Here is a 23,329-nt window from a genome sequence, read left to right on the forward strand (position 1 = left end):
GTCGCTGCAGGACGCGAGTGCCACAGAGTAATTGAACTGTGGGCGTGAGGTATTGCTATCCACTGCGGCCGCGACGGCTTCAATCTAGGAGTCGAGGATCTTTCGCAGATTTTTCTTCGCATCCTGTACCTTTTTATCGTCTTCCTTTCTTTGGGCTTCCTCAGTCTTGCGTCGTTTCCTAACGAGCCCCTTGGTTTTTGTGCTGGGCGGCTTCTAGCTGCTCGCAGCAGCAGCGTTCTCGGCTTTGAGCTTGGCAAGTAATGCTTCCCTCTCCTTAAGAATCTCGAGCTGTTTCTCGGCCATCTTCTGGACCTTGGCCTTGGCCTCTGCGAGTTTCTTAACCTCGATCTGCTCCGTCTCGAGACTGAAGGGCTGTCCTGGCTTATTTACGGCGGGCAGAAGGGAACTCCGCTCCCAGGAAACTTGTACGTTAGACGTCTTCTCAGGCAGAGGAGGAATCGGCTTGTTCTTCCCCTTGCCGCCCTTCCCAACAGGATGGCCCTTTGGAGTAGCTCCAGAGGTGAGGATCTCGTAGAAGGCTTCGTAAGGCTCATTGAAGAGCTGCTCTTCGTAGTTCCAGGCGGTAATCTCACCATTGTTCTGGCGGGCCATTTGTTCCTTCTCGGCATCGGTCCTACCGAAAGGGTGCAAGCGGAGATTGTGGTATAGAGTTTGGGGCTTCTCGCCGGACTCGGTCACGTAGTACATCTTAATTGTGATCTCGAATTCTCCCCATCCGGTCTCGTGGATGATGAAGGGTTTTCCGGGTTCGCCGTCGATCACTTCGTTGGGGTTAGCAAGGTTCACAGCCAAGTAGGAAAGGCGAAGGGGGGAACGCACTCCGCACGTGGTTGGGGATGGACTCATGTAGCTTGAACTGCACTCTTCGAAGCCAGTAGGTAATGTCTGTGTCGTCAATTCCCTTGACAAAGACCTCCCACGAGTGGGTGTGGTCGTCAGGGACGCCCTCTGGCTTCGGGTTGCGCTCGGGATCGAAGGGCCGGGCAGTGGTTCCGTAGATGAAGGAACGCTTGATCTGGGTGCCCTTGACGCGCTTACCGAGGCTGCTGGGCGGCGCCATATTTGTGGTTTTTGCGGAATACTCTGATGGATTGATATGTATTCTGTGACGGTAAAGTATTAGAGAAAATCGCAATCGTCGTCATCAACGTTGGGGATTGAAGATGTAGTGGAAATGAGTTGTCGCAAGGAGCCAAGGCGAAGAAAGGCGAAGGGTAGGTAGCCTTACAGGTGCGCAACTTTAAAGTGGGCCAAGAATTGGAGGCACCCGTGGAACCGCCCCTCGCTCCGCCCCCATCGAAATTGTTGCCGAGTCTAGGAAACTCTCACCCGACGCCGTCTTTAATCCAGCGGCAAGGCAGGAAACAAGGATATTGTATAAAAGGCAATGGCGTTCGCAGGTTCGATCGAACCGAAGTTTTGGCCGTTTTCATGAGTCCGCCTGCTTTTTACTACATTTTCTGTTTGATTGTCTGCGACCTTCTGAAGGCGTGTGAATTATGTCTGGAAATGCACTCACAGGGAACTAATCCACAAAATATCCTGTAACGCAAAACACACAAAGTGAATCGGATTGAAATGAATGAACGTCTGGATGACAGAATTTAAGTGCTTTTCGGAGAGGTACTCAATTTTAACACTCAGCTTGGCATCCAGCGCTCGTCATGAGGTCATAGACGAGTCTCCACTGGAATCGAGAATCGGTCAATGACTTTCTACAAAGTGATGGTAGTTCAAGCAAAAAAAACGTCTGCGAAGTATTGAGATCTTTCTTTCGGGATACTTAGATTTCTTGGTATACACTCATTGGTCTGATGTGTCTGGTGCATTTCTTCTACTTTGGTACGTCCGTCCCATGGAATGTTCCAAGCTCAGGCACAGTGGACGACGCAGCCAACGCGAATCGGGTCTGGCCAATGACAAGCTCCAATATAGCTGCGCACCCCTGTAAGCGCATGCCTGCGTCAAGACCCTGGAAGATTTCAATGGGGAGCTGGGGGAGCTTCAGGGCGGGTGATGATTTCATGACTTTGCACCGCGTCCGGAACGGCATCGAACCACTCTCGGAAGAAACTGGCATGCGATTGTCGGTACACTAACGCCGAATTCGGGGTTCAATCTCATTCAACAGCAATTGGCTTTCATCCAGCTCTGTTCGCTCGTGAAATCTTCCAGTTTCCCCTCAATTGGTACCGCTCATACCTTCTCACACTGCGACCATGTCCACATCAGCCGTCACCAAGAAGCTCGTGGTCTGCGGAGGAAACGGCTTTCTCGGGTCAAGGATCTGCAAGTACGCCGTTGCGAGAGGCTGGGATGTCACATCAATCAGGTATATCCTCCCATAGGGCTTCATCCAGCTTATCATCTTCTCTAACATCGTTCCGCAGCCGCTCAGGTGAGCCCAAGTGGCAGGCAGTGACCTCATCACCAGCCCCTCCTCAATGGGCACACAAGGTCTCGTGGGAGCGTGCCGACATGCTCCGCCCCGCGACATATGCACCGCTCCTCAAGGGCGCCGACTTCGTCGTCCACAGCATGGGCATTCTCCTCGAGGCCGACTACAAAGGAGTCGTCTCAGGGCAGGAGTCACCCATCTCCGGTCTCCAAAAGGCCTTTGCGCCCGTCAAGGACCGCGGCGTCGACCCCCTCAAGGGCCCCGAGGGCGCTGACCTCAAACCCACAAACCCCAAGGACCAATTTACTTACGAGGTCATGAACCGCGATAGCGCTATTGCCCTGGCCAAGCAGTCAAACGCCGAGAACGTCAAAGCGTTCGTCTACATCTCTGCCGCTGGAGGCGCGCCTGTACTGCCGGCGAGGTACATCACCACCAAGCGCGAGGCAGAAAGCACGATTGCCAGCGAATTCCCGCGCATGCGTGGCATCTTCCCGAGGCCGCCCTTCATGTACGACAGCTCGAGGAAGTTCACACTGCCTCTAGCTGCCATGACGGGTGCCGGTGCTCTATTCAATAAGTTGACTGGAGGCGTGTTGGGTAGCTTCATGGGTGCAAGCGGTGTGAAGCCTTTGCCTGTTGAGTCCGTGGCAGAGGCAGTTGTAGAGGCACTTGATGACACCAAGGTTCAGGGGCCTATCGAAGTGCCTGAGCTCGAGGAGCTGGCGAACAAGGGATGGAGAAAAACCATGCTTTAGGGCATGTAATGTATTCTGAAAGTTGTCATAGACTGTATCATTCCCCAAACAAGCCGTAAGGCTCCCCCCGCGCCTTTACTCCCATTAATTCAACATCCGGCTCTTAAATCATGGTTCCTCTCTCGAAACTGTCCCTGATCTCCGCAGTGTACTTGTTGTAGAAGCGTGCCAGCTTCTGGTTGAACTGCTTGTTCTTCTCGTTGATGTATGTGACGTCGCCGTCGTCGCCGTTTTGTGCCATGCGATCCTTCCTCTTCTTCAATCGGTTCTCCTCAGCTCTCCTGAGGTCTTCCACAAGTCGGTCAATGGCAGCCTTGTCGGGCTTGCTTTGTGTGAATGTTGTAGAGTCGGCAGTAGAATAGAACGACCCGTCCTTGTCCACCGCGATGAGCTCTCCGTCTTCCGTCTCGACGATGTCGAGTCCACCAGATGCCGCCGCGCGCTCGATGGCGGCCATCTTGTCTTTCTCGTACTTCTCCATATCCGGCGCGATATTCCTGAGCTGCCGCTTGTAGATCTTGTTGCTCTCGGCAGTGTAGTCCTGGAACGCATTGTTGTCGCGGTGCGCCTCCTTCTTCTTCACGCGCTTGTCCCACTTCTCGCTCTCGTCGATGGTCCAGTCCCACGCGCGCTTGCGCTCAAAGTCACCACCGGCGTCCTCGACATCGGCCTTGAGAAGCTTGTGCGAGGCTATGGCCTGCTTGCGGTGGATAGCAGCCAGTTGGCTGGGGTCTGTAGCGAGGCGTTGGGACTCGAGCGTCGCTTCTTTGAAGTTTTGGTCGGAGGAGCTCTTGGCGCGGGCTTTGAGGGCCTTGAAGCGCGCCATGCGATCTTGCGCTTTCGATGCGGCATCATTTGATGCGGATGATTCTGGGACTTCTGCCTCTGTGTTTGTTGTGGTAGCTTCCTTAGCATCGGGCTGTTCGGTGGCGGCAGGTTCTGCCGGCGCGTTTTCCTTGATTTCTTCTTTGGCGGTGGCCTTGGGCTCGGTCTTTCTCTTCTTAGCGGCAGGAGGCATCTTTATGGTTCTGCAAATGTGATCGAGAAAGTCGTGCTTATGCTGCTGATCGCAAATGGTGGAAAGTTCGCTGGGGTCTTGGTTGGAGATGGGATGTCACTGGAGAGCTGAAGTGCGCCAGGTGACGAGAGCCGTGACGCTCCTCCGAAAAATCTCCAGCCTCTAAAGTATGTGGCTGGTGAGTTGTGCAGTTTGTGGCTGCGCTTCAGCCGGAACAACAAATCGCCCCACCCGCTGTGGATCGTATGGGGGGAGGCCACAACGGGACCTGCGAGAAAGCACCCGCGGCTACGCGGGCGGGCCATCCCTGTCGAGCCCCAACACCCCCTGCGTCCAGTCTCCCCTCAGCACCTAGACGCGCCCTCGGTAGTATGCGGCTCCCAGAATCAGACGATTTTTCAAGCGACATCGCGTGTCCTTGAAAAGCTGCATCCCCAAAACTGACCTAAGCTCGGAGCACCCAATGAGCTAGCCAAGCGCGCCAGCTATGCCACCTCTGAGATATGCGAGTGGCATCCAAGGCCTTCGCCGCACAACTTCATTTCCTGCCGCGGCAGCTCCATTTCATTCTACTGCTCATCTTACTAAAAGGACACGACCGAGGATTCACTTGAGAAAGCGCAGCACCCCTACACCGGGACCATGGTGGAAGCCTTTTGAGCTCACAGAGGCGGTTTTGGACCTGGACAGCTACGAGAGCAATTACACGCGACCGTATGACAAGGCCGAAGAAGTGGCCCAGACCGCAAAATGGAAGTCAGACCCAAGGAAGGATGCCATGGGGAAGCGCATCGACAAACTTGAGGCCGACTACAAGGACGCCAAGAAGAAGCTCGAGATCATTCAAAGCAAGTCCTGGCAATCATGGCGTGTCACGGATCTCGACATCATGACTGCTGCTCTTCAGGGAGCCCCCAAACGCCCAGGGCGCGAGACCCAAGACGTTGACAGTGTTCAACTCGAAGTTGTCGACAAAAACGGGATTCCCTTATCCGTCTGTCAAGACGACGAGCGCCTTCTAGAGTGGCTCATCCATCGAAAGCACAACGCCCGCCCATGGCGACTGGGCGCTGAAGAGCTTTCACGACTTTTAGAGGAACCAACCAATGCGAGAGAGTTTCAGCGCTTACTCTCGAGATTCCTAACGTCTGATCAAAGTCATGAGACAATCGCAAATAACGCCACGGCTATTGCAACGGTTATGTCAGATGCGCTTTGTCGTTTGGAGCGCCCCATCGAATTGCTGCCCATCATCAACAGCTTCAACGCTCGCTGCGAGTTGCACGGCTATCCAATGGGTCTCCCACTTTGCCATGAGGGTATGAGGCTTTGCGCTGGAGCCTTCAAGCTCTGGGGTTTGCAGAACTACATTGAACATGCCCTCAGCCATCAGTACAGGGTTGAGCCAGTCGTCATTACAGAAGTGATGCGCATCCTCCAAAAGGAGGTACTATTAAGAGAAGCAAAAGAGGAATCTGGCGTCGGCTCAGACCTGCAGAGCTTTGAAGGGCCCCGGTTAAACCTCAGAACCTGGAAATTCAAGATCTTTCGTATCTTGACTGGGGTTTCAAAGAAGGGAGACCCCGACAAGACGAAACCGTGTTTCCGGAAAATAGTCGAGAAGAAGCCCGACGAGCAGGAGCTGAACGATGTCTATCAGGAACTATTAGCAACAGTCAGGCCTCTTCCACAAGACATAATCGAGGCGGATAGTCGAAGCGGACAGGGAAAGAGACGATAGCAAGGACAGCCTACCGCAGAGGGACAACTGGCTGAATCCCTCGTCAGATCTGGTCAAGGCAGTCGTCGAGATGCAATTCCCACCTTTGCTGGAATACGGATCATGCACATCAATAGAGCTCCAGAACAACCGGTGAGTCGATGGTGCGCTATCCTTAGAAGAGATAGACATCAATGGGAAGAACGAAACCATGCGTTTCGGTCGAAATCTTCCCTTGGCCACTGAATGGAAACTTCAACTTCAAAGTTCGGACCCAACTGGTCGGCGCCAGAGCCCTGCCATCCCGCTAATTAGTCGAAAGTGGTTACTACTGCTCTGTCCTTCCAACGGCTCCCGCCCGCATCGTGGACTACCATCTTCCTTACCCAGCCAACAAGCGAAGTCGCGCCTTCTCTTTGAGCCGTCGGCCTCAGCCCTGCCACGCCCAATGCCGGATGCAGGATCTAGTGCCATGTGGCTGCCCAAACTCCATCCCATCCGGAACTTTGCTCCAGTGAGCTAAAGTGGGACTCTCCAGCCCACTTCTCCAATTGGACCTCGTACGTACCGTTCACAAGTTCTAGCTTGAGCCGCCTTTTCTCTAGACACATCGTTAAGACCGCGTTCGTGTTTAAGCCTCCACGGACTTCCCGTTCGTCTGATTTGCTATCGCTTCGTTTTTTGGCACCTGAGTCTCCCGGGAGGCTGACGCAGCTGCAGCGCAAGCCATGAAATCCCATCTGCGTGCCTCCTAGCAGCTGCTTCACCGCAAGTTGTCTCAAACGTTATTCCTCTGCCTTCGCGACATGTGTAGGTGTTTGCACATGGGCTCGGAAACCCCTGGTCCTCAAATATTGGACATGTTATCAATCCTCACAACAGAAAAAACTACAATCGTCGAAGTCGATGCTCATCTCGATCTAGGCCTTGTCCCGCTTGACATTCAAGGCGCCTCTCCGTCCCCCACTTGACCCGGGAGTCAGGTTCACTCACAACCAGACTACCAGAGTACCGAACGTGGCAAAGCAAGCTATATCGATCGAGGCATGGTGTCCCGGGCTAGAATTCCAGCTGTCTCGCCCGTTCACATCTGGTCAGCCTCTGGCTGCAGCCGAGCCGCCGCCCATCTGGATCCGGTCTGGTTTCGTGCCTTCTGGTCGCGGGGTTGACTGGCACTCCTAGCTTGCCAAGCCTGCGCACTCTCTTGTTCCCCATTCGATTCTTTGTCTCCGAGCTGGATCATATCTCTGGGCAGACCTAGCCTGAACTCCTTTCGTGGGCAATTCCGTTATTTTCTGGAGGTTTGCAATCCTTCGTCGGTCGTGTTCCTCGTCACATTTCTCCCTTGAACCACGTTCATCTCCGCGCAGCATTCCATTGCTCGCTCCAACCAGGCGATCTTTCCTTTCTAGTTTGCAGAAGTAACCCGCTATCCACGAGACATACAGAAGACTGGTCCGCAGAACAAATTATCTTCTTCTCGACTATTCGTTTCCTGTTGATCTCCACTTACTTTCCTCCCTTGCCTGCCGTGCCTTCGGCTACTGGACGCCAATCAACTGAATATATTCACAATGGGCCCGTCCCCAGACCGGGAGGGATCGACAGCCCGGGATGGAGGGGTGGTAGAGATCCGATCAAAGACGTCTCTGCTATGCGCGTCCGTTCTGTTACTCGTGGCACCGGCCATCGCACAACAAGATCCCGTTAACAACTTCTGCCGTCGATTCGGGCACCAGACAGCTGTTGTAGACAACAAACTGTACATCGATGGGGGGCTCATTAACTGGAACATAAACGAGAATCCGAGTAACTACTCAAGTACGTCCACCTATCGTCGCTAATAGTTGGAACTATAAAGATTGCATAATTCAAGAAGTCTCGCTAACACCATCCAGATCCATGGCTCCTCTATCAAGACCTCTCCCAGTCAGCCCCCAATGTGGGTATGCCGCCATTATTTGCGAACCTTTCAAAGAACGGAACTATCCCCAACACCAATGGCGGTGGCCTCTGGGCCGATGGTGTCAACAAGCGTCTCTATCTCTTTGGCGGCGAGCATAATGCTGAACCCCCTTCCCCATTCAATCTGTGGTCGTACGATATCATTAATAACTATTGGACCTCGTACGGAACTCCACGGTCCGGCATTCCCATTTCAAAAGTCAGCTACGGAGCTGGTGTGTCTGTCGACACGAGGGGTGAAGCGTACTACTATGGCGGCTGGCTTAGCAACGCCTCCGTAGCGGGATGGGGAACAGGTCCACCAGTTGCTACTAACGGGCTTGTCAAGTACACCATGGACACGAATAGCTGGTCGAACAATACTGGCCCGGACAACGTCCGCCGCGCTGAAGGAAGTCTGCATTACATACCTGCTGGAGGCGGCGGGATGCTGGTCTACTTTGGCGGCATTCAGGATTTCAATACGAACGGAACAGGAGAGGGTCAGCCGATGGACACGATCTTCATGTACGACATCCTGAGCAGCAGGTGGTACACGCAGAAAGCGACGGGCCAGATCCCCGAGATGAGACGGCGTTTCTGCGCAGGCGTCACATGGTCGGCTGACCAATCCTCCTACAATATGTGAGGCTCTTTCTTTCCTTTCTCCTCTCAGGTGCATCACTAACATGTTCAAAGCTACATGTACGGCGGAGCAACGGTCCCAGGAGTCCTTGGCGCAGGCTACGACGATGTCTACGTTCTCTCCCTCCCAACATTCACATGGGTGAAGATGTTCCCTTCCACAAACGGCACAGGCTCGAACCCTCACCATTCTCTGTCCTGCAACATCGTGCCAGGCCGCGCGCAAATGATCATCATCGGCGGAACTTTCCCTTCGTCTAACGATTGTGACTATCCCGTGCAATGGGGAACACACAACGTCGACCTCGGTAAACAGAACAAGAACAAGAGCATCTGGGAGCTCTACTCACCGAACAAGACGACATACTCGGTCCCAGATGAAGTCATTGCCGTGATAGGCGGCAACGGCAATGGCGGCGCAACAAAGACATCTCCCGCAGCCGGCTGGAATACCGCAGACCTGGGCCTCATGTTGGCCGACCAAGCCGAAATCACGCTCAGAACACCCACCCGCATGGTCTCTGCTACATCTGCTCCTTCCAGTGGCTCGTCCCTCTCTACCGGTGCGATTGTCGGCATCGCAGTCGGTGCTGCCGCCCTCATCATCCTGCTCGGCTTGGCCTGCTTCTGCCTCATTCGTCGCCGCCGTAGCCAGCAATATCACAACCCTCCCAACTCGAGCTCAGGCCAACCATTCCATGCGCAGACACAAAGCATGTCTGAAGCCTGGTCCCCGCCGGCAACGCACCTGAGCCCAGCGGCATCGCCATACTCACCCCCTTACCACCCCTCCCCGTTCACACCACCACCGCACTCCCCTCCGCCGCCGCAATCCGCACAAACAGTCCCGCCTTACATGGGACCACCCGTCGAACTCCCGTCCGAGTCTCCAGCACTCACAACAGCTCTTTCTCCCCCGCCGCCGCCCTCGGGGGGGCACCATTCCGGCGCGACGGCAGCAGCAGGCTCCTCGATGACGCGCTCGTCATCGGTAACCTACCCCCCGCAACAAGCCTACTTTCCAGACCCGGTCACCTTGTCGAACCAAGTTCAAATTGACGCCAATGGGAACATGTGGGTGCCGCAGGTGAGCATGGTTCAAGTAGCGTCTGGGAGCCATCCGGGTAGCCAGCACGGCACCCCTCCGGTGTACACGCCGCCGATGGGAGACCGAAAATCGCCGGCGGCGCAGCCTACGCCTCCGGTAGAGGTCCAGCCGACGCCACCAGTGGAGTTGCCAGGGTCGCCGCAAGAGCTGAGCGCGGACCGGGATGATGATCGGGCGGGTGGTGGGAATTCAAGGCACCAAACATTTTACAACAGGTGAAAAGGGCCTTCAATGGTATATATTTGGATATATTAGCGAGAGCACCCATGACTCAGATCTCATGTCTATTGTTACGAAACTAATCTTACAACGTATTTGAGCCTATTGGTTTTTCTGTTTCCTTTGTTTGGACGAGAAGATTCCTGCCTGGAGTTTGGACGCGGCGACTGGGATTGGGTGTGTCGAGGGCGCGGTGATGGAGGGTCCGGGCCTTTCGAGATCAGCAGTGTCATGAATGACGAGCAAGTAACGTGGGGTTTAATGGAATACTTTCAGCTACTTCTGTTCCTTGGAGAAGATGATGAGCTCTTTCCAGAATATTTCAAGTTCATTCCCGGCGATCTCTCACAATGCTGCAAGACTCAATTACACTCCAAGAGTCGGACGTCATTACTGGAACATCTCTCGCAGGGACAATAATTTCGTGATAAGCCCATGTGTAGTACTGTCTCTCATCATCTCTTGGGGGTTGAGACAGCTCTGACGACGGCTCTGCTGTTTCATCACCCGAGAAGTGTACAATGATACTGTCTCGAGGAAGGAGAGATTGGCGATGCATTCACTATGAGGTCTGTGTTCTGGATCTCTAGCTTGGCCGTTCGTCTTCAAAGAGACCCCTGAGAAGAATATATCGCTCAGCTTGAGGAGCAATATCGGTGGAAGCCAGAAGGCCCTAGTGATATATACTTCGGCAAGCTACTCCGGATCTAAGGTCACCATTGTTTCGTCATTGAGTCAACATGAAAAGTCGCAACATATGTTCCAGAAAGACGAGCAGCGACAAACCAAGCGAGAGTCGAAAAGTTTGCGTTGAAAGTTCGCTGGCCATGGTGGAAGGTAGGCATATTGCCTTTCTTCCAGCGGCTACTTACTCAATCAGAGACTATGATCTGGTCAGGTAAAGTTCAGAATGTTTGGCTACAAGATTGTCTCCCTCGAGAAAGGATGGAGCTCCAGGGCTATGTTCTCACACGTGGTGCCGAAAATGTTGCGTCTTATACCGTGGTCGTCATCCTAGCACCCACCCGCCCGTCAGGTTTTGTGATACAACCGAAGCGGCAAGCGATGAAAGACCCGGATGTTACGAGCCCTCTGCAGGAGTAAGGACGCAAGTACACAACACAGACGCGATAGAAATTATCATGTAACTGACTAGTAACCAGTGTCGAGTAAGCGATTATCAACCACGGGGGGAAAACAAACTGCCGTTTCCCACAGCCGCCAAAAGCGGCTCAGTAAATAATGCCCTCACGATATTGTCACCGTATCCTCCCGAAATAAGACCGGGCCTCGATACGATGCAATCCCAAAGAGAAAGCAGGGGGGAGAGTCATTCCTCCACACACACGCACAGCGTCGCAATCTCTGCTCTCCCGGCGGCGGCCCAAGCACCGTGCACGCCGCAAAACTCGGGCACCCCCGATGCTCCACCCCGAACAACACCGGCCTCGCCGACACGGCGCCGGCCGTCTCTCCCTTCCACGGTAACCAGCCCCGAGCAAACGCGCGAGGAAAGCCGCACACTGTACGAACACGGGAAAACACAAATCATTTGGAGACGCGACTGGTGACAGCGTGCATCAATCACATCCCATCACATACACCGGCGGGGGACAAAACCTGTTCGCCATGTCTCAAAAACCTGACGTATCTCGAACCGTTGGGCCGCTCTTGCCAGCAGAATCTCGGATATCTCATCCCCGAGCAAAGATTAGATCTGGCAAATGCCACCAACAACCGAAACTAGCCTATCTCGCATGCGCTGCTCTCACCTTCCCACCTAATCTGATCGACCCAAAATCCAACACGGGCGCTACGCAACCAACCACCCTGCCCAAAGCAGACCATGATTCCAGTTTTCCCGACTATGCGATTCCCCCGGGTATCCCAAGTAGGCAAAAACCACACGACCCCTTCTCACGTCATCATCCCACCCATCCAGCCCACCACACACAACCAGAATCACTAAACCGGTCTTCCCTGGGACACCGTCACACGCCGTCCCTTATTGCACAGCAGGCGCCTCAGCCGCCCGCCGCGCCGCCACCCAGAATCTCTTATCGCAACGGCTCCAAGGAGGGGCGCCCAAGACAACGGTCTACGGCTCACGGGTCGCGGCTCGCGGCGTCCTCTCCGCTCACCTGGATCCTCAACCCGCTCACCGGACCTACACCGCCCCCAAGCAACACCCAACCCCCGTACGTCAGCCAAAGTCACCACCGCGATCGTCAACATACACGCACGAGACCTTCGTAAACCACTTCGTCATAGGACACCTAACCCTGGGCCGACTTCGCCTCAACCTCAATCAACCAACTCATCTGACTTTTCCCGCACACATAATCACCATCCCGCGAGCAAATGTAGCAAACCCGCATGACTCGGTATGCCAAACCTCGAAAACCATCCACACAGTATAATCTCATATTCTCTTGACGCCCCCCCATATTCCCGAGGTGTGATTGTCTCCACCGCCCACCCCAATACGTGACGAGAAAAGAGCCCACCCCCAGATGTTGCTCCTCACGATCGTCCAAAACGAAAAGCCAAGCCCCACGCCAAAAAGGTGACCTCCCAAATTGCCAAACAGCCCGGGACACCTTTCCTCCCCCAAAACCCCACTACGTGGTTCTCCCGCGCCCGCAAGCTTCGACGCGTCCCAAGGTCGTCGTGATGGGAATCCCGACCTCACCACCCCCAATCCATGAGTTCTCCAAAAACATAGCACAATCACAAGCAGTGTAGCATCCAATATCGGAAATCGCCCGGCGCCAACACTACCACCTCCCCCCACACAGGCACCATAATCCTTCACCACCTGCCATCCAACCAACCAGACCACACACATACATCATCCCTCACCCGTAAGCACGTTGTACGACCTCAGTGAAACCTCGGGCCCGAAAAGAAACGGTCCAGACCTCTCTGTATAGTATTCTTGAGCGGCACAGCAAACACACGAACCAAAACCAAGGATTCCCTCCTCCCAAAGACGGGTGTCCAATTAATATCAAAATCCTACGGTGCGCAACACCTTTTCCCACCACCCCTGGGCCACCCCCAATTATCCTCCTCCTCCGCGCTGCCGTCTCAACGGTAGGTTACTCCTGTCCATCTCCCGCAAGAACCCACCGCCGAGTCAGTTGCGCACATCACTCGCGGGGCCACTCACCCCATACATGTCTCGTCCGGGTAAAAGAAAACAGAGATAGATCGACGTTGGGTCTTGCGGAGGTGGGCAGGTTGAGATAAGTGTGGAACTGATACCATGACCGCACACCCCCGGATGCACGAGTTAGTTGCTTGATGCTAGGTAGCGAGGCGTGTGTGTCTGCGTCCGCTATTCACCAATCATACACTCTCAACGCGCGCTGCACGAGTGAGACAGACACCAGACATTCCGGTTATATACAAACAAACATGATTATGATGTGATTCATATTTTGTTCCTCGCGAAATCAGGTTGTGCCTGCTCTAGAGACATATACCCAGATCGCGGAATGAGATACATACAGTAAAAAAGCCAGACTATGGTCGTTTTGAGAGGAGGGGGAGTACTGTATCCGCCATGTGCCTCCTGTCCCAAGGTCATGATGATGATAGTGACATGAAAAATGCGCCCAAGTGATAACCTGAAGAACCCGTTGTCCTTTCATGCAAAAGCTGGAGACCCGTAAATGCCCGCCTTTCTAATATGCTTTCAAGATGGCGTGAACGACGCACGATACGTGCGCAGCGCTCAGAGAAGATGAAAGAAAAAAGAAATAAGAAAACCCCCCCGTCATGAATCGTTCCCGGCCACAGCCCACCCCGGCACGGAGATGTCGTTGAGATCCTCCGTGATGAGTTGGGTATGGCGTACCAAACGGCCGGTTCGAAATCCAGACAGGCAATATCCCCAATAACTCGCTGTGTCAATGCCAATCAATGCCTATGCCAATGCAACCCCGATTTTGTGTGTTTTGAGTGTTTGATCCCCCTTCCCTTGCTCCTCCCCCGCTCACATGACCGATGAGAACACGCCGCAGATGCGCAAATTGGCAAATCCCCACACTAGTGACTTCCACCATGCTGGTTTCTCCGCGCGCGTCAAAGCGTCATTTTCGTGGGGTAAAGGGACGAAGGTGGTGTTGGAATGAGATCGGCTGGAGAAAAATGAGTGCCGGATGATTCGGAAATGTGGCGACCCGAGGCAGGAGGAGCAGCAAACAAGACAGAAGCTGAAGTTTGGGATCGAATCTCCCCATTATCGGCCGTCGTCCATCCCGTAAATTAAACCCCCACGTTTTCCGGCGCTCGAAATCGACGCTAACCCCGCGTTGGGGGCTGGGGGTGACAGGCGAGTACGAGAGGAGAGAGGCGCCCCCCTCGGCCCCGCGCTGTACACCTGTTCGGGTGCGAAGGGAGGTCGCCGAACAATACGCCAGTTCCACCCTCGATGTCGTCGTGCTTGCCAATGGGATGGTAGTCCACAACCATGTGTGTCTGGTGGCGCCAGTCCTCCCCCAAGCCCTTTGGTTGGGCGTTAGCGACCGACCATGGGGGTCACCAATTCGATACTTTTCGGCCTCGAGTAGCCCGGGCCAGTGGGTCTCCGCGTCGGCAGCGGCCGATCCATGCCGCTGGAGCTGTAGTTGTAGGCGTAGCCGGTGGAAGCGTAACCACCGTCGTAGGTTGCGGGGAAGAATCCGTTGCCGCTGCGGTTGTAGGAGGAGCTGGGGCTGGCGGCGCTGCTCTTGGTGAAGGGCCACAGGCTGCTGGGGTGCGAGGATGTGGGGGATGGCGGGCTGGGAGGGCGGATGCTGAGCGACCTCAGGGCGGAGATGGCAGACGAGTACTGAGCACCGCTGGTGGCACCTGGTGTCGTGGGCGGGGAGAAGTGCATCGAGTTGGGCCTCGATGGCGAGGCGCGGGGGACGATGTCTCTCGGTTCGGGGTTGCCTGCAGCGTAGAAAGGGTAGTGGCCCTGGTGCGACTGGCTGTGACTCCTGCCGATTGATGCGCTCTGCTGGTCATGGAGGCGGCACGCTTCTGAGCAGTACAGCGTCTTGACATCTTGGGGCACGAATTGCTTTTCGCACGTCATGCTAGAACACAACCAGTCAGCGGGTGTGTTTGTGGTAGTCATGAAAGACAAGATGGTTTTGAGAGGCTTTATCGGGAGACGGGGTAATGTGTGACGCCCCGAGCTGCGCGTGCGTCCATCACGACACTGCAGCACTCCCGAAGAGGGAAACCGTCTGCAGCGAGCCATGGAAGATAATTGCGTAGAACAAGACGGAGCTGTTGTGGGGATTGCCAGTCCAGAACATGGCGCGAGCAGCCACTTGCGCCAAGCTGAAGAGAAAGAAAGGAAAGGCTGAGGTGAGGAAGCAGAGTGAGAAAGACAAATCATGTTTACGTACCAAAACTGAGGGAAGCTTTCACGGTCATCGTCCCACGAGTCCTGCCATTCGCGTTCGCGGTCCCTGTGGCTCTTGCCCAGCTTTTGCGCGGCGACAGGTGTTTGGCGTCTGGAGAGTGTTGTTGGGCGCTTGCCATAGCGGGAGGGATCAGTTGCGGTAACGGTCTTCTCCGTCATGGAGGTGTTGCCGGACTTTCTGCGACTGTGATGCATTGTGTGTTGTTGTGTATGTGAATGAGTGAGTATACGAAAGAGAGGAATAGATCGGGAGGTGAGGTCGGAAAGCCAATGCTATGCTGGCAGGGGTCTTTCTTGTAGTCGAAAGTCCTCACTGTCTGTCGTCTCGCAGACAGTCAGTGGTGCCTGTGATGCAGCGGGAGCCTGTGTCGGTGGTGGCAGGCGGAGGAAGATAAGCGGGGATGGTGGTGGTTTGGTGGAGGGGTAGGCGCCGTGCAATTCCCCTAACGAGCGATGATTGACACCAACACAACTGTAAGGTGGTTGCCCGTGCTGTCTCGGCCGTCGGGTTTGGCAACGACCAGAGACAGAAAGACCCAGTTTAAAAACCCCGTGGAGGTGAAGGAATCGAGTTGGTGACTCTCGTGAAAATTTTTTCGTAAACGGGGTTTGTGTGATACGGGTTGCCGTCCTGTTGGTGGCCTTGGGTATGGGAATGCAGGAAATTGGTCCTTGCTTTCTCACGCGTTCCGAGTGGCAAAAAAAGGTCTGGACCGTTGCGCGATGCCGCTGAAGAGATTTTTTGTGTTTGCCCGTTCGTTGGAGAGTCAAGTTTCCCCCCGCAGACAAGCCAGGTCGGAGCGGGTGCTGGGAGGATTAAGAAGGGGTCGAGAGCAGCCGCAAGTGCAGGGGACGCCTGATGTGGTGTGCCTTATTTTCCAATAGCTAAGGCGCCTTGGTGATGGGAACTGATAGATAGCGGCGGGTTTGCCTGGGGGTGTGGATATGGCCTGGTAGGTATTTGACCGAGCTGATAAGTGATGGGTGTGTGTTGTTTGTATGTGTGTGTGTGAGTGAGTGGGTGAGTAGTGTGAGAGCGTGTGTGTGAGGATGCGAGAGCGGTAGCGGATGCAGCAGCGTGTGTGCGGGCGGCTGATACGCCTTTATGAATGCCCGCACCCAAGGAACAGGTTCCTATCTAATTATCAATTCGGCGAGATGCCGCTGACACAGACGGTGTTCAAGCCCAGGCGGATGAGGTGCTGGGCGGCCGTGGTGGTGCTAGCTAGCCCGCAGGAAGGATGGCCGGAAGAGCGCTCTATTTTTGCGAGGGCTAACTCGGCTGAGAGGCTTGTAGCTGACGGTGGTTGATGTTGCCGTGCTAGGTAAGGGCAAGGTAGGTGAGATACCTAGGTATGGAAGGTAACCTAGGCGCGAGAGGTTGCAAACTTGGTGTAAGTCGTAAACAAGCCGGGGGCAAGGCGGGCGTCTGTAGCGCCAAGTTGCACCGTGGTAGTGGTTTCTCGATCCAGGGATGGGCCGTGGCCGGGTGCTTTTTTCGAGATTTAATTAAACAGCGGGTGCAGCAACGAACATGCGCTGGTTGGAAGCACGATGACGACACACGAGAGCGAGGAGTGCGGATGCGGGGACCAGGGCTAGCTGGCAGCGAGAGAGAAAAAGGAAGCTAGGGAAGTTGAGGTAAGGCGAAGTGGTTTGCGGTTTATTTTGCGGATGTCGATGTGGATTGGGATGTCGGTCTGGTCCCGTTGTCGTTGATGTTCGGCGGTGGGTTTAAGCCTAGGGTCGGAGGAAGAAGCGGAGGGCGTAGTCGGAGTTTGTTGGAGCAGAGCGAATTGGTCAGGTATGTGCCTCGGGTGAGACGATTGAGACAGAGGAAGAGAAGAGAGTGAGGTAGTGAGAGAGAGAGAGAGAAGAATGAGAATGATGACTGATGACCGAGATACCTCGTAGTCCGAACTGATACGGGAAGACGCGAAAGAGAGGCTCTGGAAACGGACGGGAGGGCTCGGGAATTATTTGTAGTGCTGCAGGACGATCTGCTTTTGTATCAAAGCTGCTGCTGCTTTCTCTCGGGGTCTCTGGGGATGGATGGAGCCGCTTGACGAGTGTGACTCTTTCCGTTGTCGTGCTACTACTGACTACTGCTACGGATACTATGGAGGTACTCTACTCACTCCCTTGGAGATGGGTATTTTTTTCCCTTTCCCTTTCTCGCTGTCTGTTCCCTGGACCTTGGACCCAGGCAAGAGCCCGGTTGAGAGAAAGGTACATTGCCCGCAAAAAGAGTACCTCGGATTGACGCAAGGACGAGCAGGGCCGTGGGTTCGCCGAAAGCGGAGATGTCGGGGTGCGGACGGGCCTTCAGCCAATCGACTCTGCACAGCGCCGCCGATTCGTCCGTCGTCTCAACTTTGCCCATGACAGACGGCCAATTTTTTTTATTTTTTATTTTTTGCTCTGCGCGGAGAGAGAGAGAGCACTGTGCTGCCAGAGGCAAAGTCACAAGTGCAGAAACGCGCAATTTTAGTCGCCGCCGCAAAGGTAGCATGCTGCCAGAGACAACAGAGCACACTGCAGACACCCTGATGACCTTCCCTCTTTCCATTTCAAATAATCCTTTTGACCTGTTGTCCCAGTTGTTCAGAAAGCGCGCGTGTGTGTTGGGTAGGTTGTGGCCCTGTCTCTCCAATGTCTTCATCGTCCAGTTCCTCGCCAAGCAGAAAAGTTCTTGCTCCCAAGCGGCGGTGGACGAATTGGAGACAAGCAAGGGCCCCCGAGAGGAATGAATGGCGGCGGGTTTGTCTCTCGCATACGTGAGACCGGAGAATAATGTCTAGCCAAAGGTATTCTTCTTTGACGTCTGTGTGGTTAAACGCGATGTGCGAGTGTCTTTTTTCGTATGCAGACTAATTTGGTTGGGAATTCTTTGATCCTCTTTTGGTCTTTGAAGTTTTTTATTTTTACTCCTTCCTCTCCTTCCTTCACCGACTTATTGACGTGTCGAGGAATGCGGCTCACTAGCGAGAAATCTCTGACTTTTTTTTTTTTTGCGCCCTCCTGTCTCTTCTCGGATCGAGATTTCAAGATCGGGGTCCGAGGCTTATATCGCGGTTCGCCCCCAGAGCTCAGGTCATCACGGGGATTGTGTTTGTTCCCTCTGCAGTGGGCAGGATGCGAGGCAGGCAGGTCAGGCAGGTACCTCTCTGCTCTCGATCCCTCTGGCGCAGTTGCGAGGTTGCGCGTGGACGGGGGAAGCCTGTCTTTCGAAAGGCTCTGTTGGGTAATCCGGACCCCCTGTCGGCGAGGTGGGTGAGCTTCGCTGGAGAGAGAAAGAGAGAAATGGTCTGGTTTCTCTTGCGGCGGAGACGCAGAGTGGACTGGCGGGGACCACGTCCAAGGGCTGCTAGGCGCCTTCAGGCTAGGGCAGAATGGCCAAGCAGGACTTTTAATAGTGCCAAAATATGGGGAAGCGAGAGGGAAATCAGAGGTGATGCACGATGCTGCCGAACGAGTCTGGGGACGGGTAGCATCAGAAGAGTACTTCGAGCGACAACCTACGACGGTCCAGAGTACCTCTGTACCTTTCCCAGGCTGAAAGGTACGTACTCAGGGTCAGGGCCGGAGCAGAGTCCTCTGGCGGTCAAACGGTGAATGGCGAATTCAAGCCTGCGATTACGAATCTAGCCACGACCCCTCCATCATTACATGATCGAAACTAGAATGTCAGGTACGGACACAGAATGCAGCGGCATGCAGGACGGGGTACAGTACCTTGCTTGCTCTCTCTGGCCTCTCCAGTCTGACAGGGCAATGGCGAAGAGGCCCTGAGATCAAGGCCACCGAGGGGGTGGGAGGGCTTGAGGGCATCTGTTGGACAGCAGAGCGCAGACAGTAAGCCAAGGTGTGAGGTGAGGTGTGGCCAGGTGACTGGCCATGCGAAGGACTAGACTGTGTGGGAAGCAAGCTAAGGTACCCAAGGTACGCAGTAAGGTAACCAGTCTCCCCCAGGCCTGACGCGAGCCGAGGGGGCTCAGTTGCCATTGCGATGCATCATTTTCGCAATTCTGTCATCAGCTCACTCCATCACTCGCTAACTCCCTCACCCACGGCCACGGCTCCCCGTGCTGCAATGTGGTAGGTGGGTGGCGGCCGGAGTGCACGCCGACGGGCAGAGGTAAGGTAGGTAGCTTTGGCTGCATGGACGACTGACTTGTTGCATCACAGAGGACACCTTATTAGCTAAGATGTGCAAGTAGCGACAACCTAGAAGTTTGGGTCGTTTCCTTGCTGGAGCTCAGAGCTGGTAGAAGCCGTCCCATCCCCATCCCCCCCGTCCTGCATCCCGGCCATTGCACTCCAAGCGCCTTATGTAAGTCGAAACCTCTACGGCCTCGCTGTCGGCTCCCTCAGACACTACATGTACCGGCCCGGCTGACGACGAGCCAAGCGGTACATCAAACATTGAAGACACGGCTTCCGTCCAAAGTCCTTGGATGAAAAACACCCGACGGATGACGAGTGGGCAGCAGAGAACAAGCACTTGATGTGGTGGAGACGGAACGGAAGGGGACATTGTGACCTTGCCCGCGCCGCCGCCCATCATCGATCGTGATCGTATGTTGGGGACTCCATCCGCATGAACACTGCGACTTTTCAGTCCCTGGCGACGGCCAGTCGGCTTCGCGCAGCTGGATGCAAGGTGCCTTGCTGCGTACCCCGTATTATGGAGAGGTGGAAGCCGTCCCGTGTGCATAAGGAACCAGGGCAAAAAAAATTAACAACACACACGCACATGAACGTGAGAGGTACCTTGCATCGGTACCGTCAAATCTTCTCTAACCTTCCATCGCTTGAGCGGCATGGCATAGCATATGGCATGGTATGGTACATACGTAGTGTCTCAACTCAAAAAGCCAAGGCAGAGACGCTACAGCATCTTGCCAGCTGCTTCATTGGGACTGGCCGCCACCGCGTCGTTCGTTCCATGAGGCATTTGAGCCTTTTTGCATTTTTCAACCGCCAAACTGGCATCTTTTGCACAGCCCGCGTGTTTCCCAAATGCCATGACTATATCCGAGGTTTTTGATTTTTCTTCTTTACAGATGACTCAGGAGTGCAAATTGAACGCCCGCAAACAACGGGTACTGGGCGGCACTTACAAGAGTAGCGCATTATGTAATACCAGCCGGCCCGAGGCAGGTTGCGATAATAGCCCTCACAAAGACTCTGAGGGATGATGCAATTGCAAAAGGGAAAAACCAGCCGTGACGCAGCTCCAATTTTTTCAGTTTAGGCACGTCCCTGGATGTTGCAGTTCTCGTCAAAGGGCAACAACAGACGGGACACCAAACAGTCCCGGTCACTCTATCGTCAGCCCATCGCGGGTCCTTTGACTCCTTGCCTTAGTAAGTTGGGTGTGGGAATGGGCAGGTACAAACGAGGACCCAGAGACGACGACACTGCAGCTTGTGTGACCCGGCAGAGAGAAAGAGAATTTCTGGAGACTCTGGAGACTCAACTCCCACAAGCCCGGGCTGGAGAGGGTCCCGCTGCTATGCTACAGCGCCGTGTTCCCCGAACCCAGCCGTGTTTGGCTGCTGCCGCGGTGTCTGTTGCAGGAGTCAGTCGCAAACGCAGAGGGACCCCCATATTATTTGGTTGTTCCTTCACCACTTCATAGTGCTTTTCTCACACTCACATCACCCCATCCACTCTCTTGAGCACGTTTCCCCACGAAGGGGCCCCCCAAAAGAGCTGCTGCGACTTGGGTTGGACAAACGCACAGAGTTCAAAACAACTCCACAAAAGACGGTCAACAGGAGGGAACTAGACCTCTGACCGACAGCTTCCCACAAGCAAGTCTCAGGCCTTGGTTGGGGGCCATCTTTTCTCAGGAGTCAGGGCTCTCAGGAGGACCTTCAGGAGGGAGAGCCACCGGAAGCCCGGTCGTCCAAGGCTTGCCTCCATTCACATGGAGGATCGTCCCCACAGCGGGAATGGATGTATCCAACAGAGGCCCTGAGTCCCCTGGAGGCGTCATGCTTCCCGAACGGCGCTGCAAGCTTGGGCGGTCCGGCGCTCATCGTCCAGGCCTCTTTGAGTTTTTGGCGACACCGACCTAGGGTCCCGTGGAAGATCCCCATTTGTCTGGTCTGGTCGTCGTCCCTCACACCCCTTTTCTCACTGCCCGTGGACCTCTTCGGCCCTCACTCCGTCGCCCGCAACACAACCTGGACGAGACTCCGTTTTTCCCAGGAACAACGCACAAAGACTGCAACGCTCCGCCAAACAATGGAATCCACTGCATGCCACAACCAAACAGGGCACGGGCAGAAAAACAGATGAATTGTGGAAAAGGGCAGCAGGACTGAGCAATAGACGAATGAGAAGAAGGCAAGGAGAAGTCTGGAAGGGAACTCAATGACACGGCACGACAGTCCAGAGCCCCAATATGTGCCCCGCCTGTTTCCTTCCCTCCCGGTTCCGTTTCTGCCAGGGCTTCAAGACGGACCTTGTCTGGACTTCGTCTACGCAGTGCGGATACCTTAGCAGACGCCGCAAGTACCAGAGGTACCTTGGGCTGGTGGGAAGGTACCTCTCCTCTGGTACGGCCAAACCACCTACCACAGCCGCCGCTTCATCCACGTTGAGACGTAACGACATGGACGATGCCTTCCGTCGCAACACACGTGTTTGCATCGTGTATGGCCAGAGGCAACTGCGTGCGCCCCATCACCCAACTCACTTTTTCTTCTTGGTCTCCTTCTCGGGCAGTTACAGTAACACCCACAGCATTGATGCGCGTTTCGTTTCCCTTTGTTCCCTTCCTGTGGTTCGTACAGCGGGGCGATCCCAGGCGCAGGCTCGTCCGGCGAGGGAGCCGACGGAAAATTTTCTCTCCTCTGCTGTAACCCGGAGCTGCACGCTGCAAGTTGTATTGCAAAAAGCTACAAGGTCCAGAAATTCTTTGGCTAGGAACCACGGAAACCAGCGCATGGGCATGGGGTATTGCTTTCGTTGGGGTTTGGATGCTGTTCTGATCGTCGTAAGTTTTCGGTTTTCTCATCCCATTGCCTCTTTCACTACCTCCCGTCTGCATGCGTGAAGAAGAAAAACCCCTACCTAGCAGATGGAGATCCGATTATCAACATGTTTGGGACGTGTCCATCGCCGTTGGAGACGTCGAGACTACATTGGCTGAGGTGAATGTTGAATCCGCCGTCTAATATGTCTTGAATATGGCTCTGCAACAGTACAGGTTACCACCAGCCCACATCAGTTGTAACGGCCTATGATACATTATTTTTCGTGAGAGTACATGGCAACATCACGTACATGGCTTCGTGACGACGGGCAACAACAAGAAACGTGCTCATGCACAGTGAAAGCACAATTGACTAAGCAGCACCGCTTCCCACCCGGCCAATCCGCTAGATGGCGATCCCCCGGCCCAGACCCAGCGCACCGCCGGCCCCAGGCCAAGACCCTACCTACCGCAGTACCCATTGGAGGGCCGCACCCCCAGTATCGTGTCGGTCGTCACACCAGCAGACCGTTCAATTATTCACACCGTCAGATGCGAAGCCATCGTAACGGACGGGGGGATCATTGTGTCGCGTTGATCAATTGCTCTCTCCAGCTGGTGGTGCTCATCGCTGTCTCACCCCCTTTCGATGCGGGGTCGTCTTCTCGATCGCAACTGCCGTTCTATCCATGTTCCCCAGGGTACCCAATGGCATCTGAGTGTCCCCTCACATCCTTCTGGACCACCATCTATCATCCCCCGCCTCAACCAAAGACGACGACTAGATACGACGCTACACGACTCACAAGCGCAAGCCTGGGCCGCTGGGCTGCGCTGATGGCTTCACCGGCGCAACGTGGACGGTGCTTGGGCTCGGCCGAATCCAGCAAAGACATGTCGTCTGGCGCCGCGTCCTTCAACCGCCCGGGATCCTTCGTCTCTACCATATACAACCTGCCAACTGGATGTCGCCATATCGCTGTGTGCTATCGACGTGCTCAACTACCCCATTGAGTTGGCAAGCTCTATGCAACCGGCTGCTGTCGTGCAATCAACGAAAGGTCCCTACCGCTGCCACTTTCCCCTCC

The 23,329-nt window shown here is 54.7% G+C and overlaps 6 protein-coding genes across 6 annotated transcripts; 3 read left to right on the forward strand and 3 right to left on the reverse strand.

Annotated features, from left to right (window-relative positions):
• Nucleotides 1–213: 213 nt before the first annotated feature.
• GCG54_00007824 (Protein AF-9-like) lies at nt 214–1,081 on the reverse strand (the record flags this gene model as incomplete). Its single annotated transcript, XM_045407801.1, has 2 exons — nt 214–782; nt 841–1,081. 2 exons carry the CDS (start codon nt 1,079–1,081, stop codon nt 214–216), a joined length of 810 nt encoding a protein of 269 aa, XP_045263190.1.
• A 1,159-nt stretch (nt 1,082–2,240) lies between these two features.
• On the forward strand, nt 2,241–3,177 carry GCG54_00007825 (uncharacterized protein; the record flags this gene model as incomplete). Its single annotated transcript, XM_045407802.1, has 2 exons — nt 2,241–2,353; nt 2,412–3,177. 2 exons carry the CDS (start codon nt 2,241–2,243, stop codon nt 3,175–3,177), a joined length of 879 nt encoding a protein of 292 aa, XP_045263191.1.
• Nucleotides 3,178–3,280: 103 nt separating this feature from the next.
• Nucleotides 3,281–4,195, reverse strand: GCG54_00007826 (Pre-mRNA-splicing factor SYF2; the record flags this gene model as incomplete). The annotated part of the gene is made up of 1 exon (XM_045407803.1): nt 3,281–4,195. One exon carries the CDS (start codon nt 4,193–4,195, stop codon nt 3,281–3,283), a length of 915 nt encoding a protein of 304 aa, XP_045263192.1.
• A 487-nt stretch (nt 4,196–4,682) lies between these two features.
• GCG54_00007827 (uncharacterized protein) lies at nt 4,683–5,936 on the forward strand (the record flags this gene model as incomplete). Its single annotated transcript, XM_045407804.1, has 1 exon — nt 4,683–5,936. The coding sequence occupies one exon, from the start codon at nt 4,683–4,685 to the stop codon at nt 5,934–5,936; it is 1,254 nt and encodes a 417-aa protein (XP_045263193.1).
• Nucleotides 5,937–7,489: 1,553 nt separating this feature from the next.
• Nucleotides 7,490–9,831, forward strand: GCG54_00007828 (uncharacterized protein; the record flags this gene model as incomplete). The annotated part of the gene is made up of 3 exons (XM_045407805.1): nt 7,490–7,736; nt 7,814–8,504; nt 8,559–9,831. The coding sequence occupies 3 exons, from the start codon at nt 7,490–7,492 to the stop codon at nt 9,829–9,831; spliced, it is 2,211 nt and encodes a 736-aa protein (XP_045263194.1).
• Nucleotides 9,832–14,356: 4,525 nt separating this feature from the next.
• GCG54_00007829 (uncharacterized protein) lies at nt 14,357–15,448 on the reverse strand (the record flags this gene model as incomplete). Its single annotated transcript, XM_045407806.1, has 2 exons — nt 14,357–14,918; nt 15,237–15,448. The coding sequence occupies 2 exons, from the start codon at nt 15,446–15,448 to the stop codon at nt 14,357–14,359; spliced, it is 774 nt and encodes a 257-aa protein (XP_045263195.1).
• Between the last annotated feature and the right edge of the window lie 7,881 nt (nt 15,449–23,329).

Source organism: Colletotrichum gloeosporioides (assembly GCF_011800055.1).
Source record: "Colletotrichum gloeosporioides strain Lc1 chromosome Unknown consensus_51, whole genome shotgun sequence".
Taxonomy (NCBI): Eukaryota; Fungi; Ascomycota; class Sordariomycetes; order Glomerellales; family Glomerellaceae; genus Colletotrichum; species Colletotrichum gloeosporioides.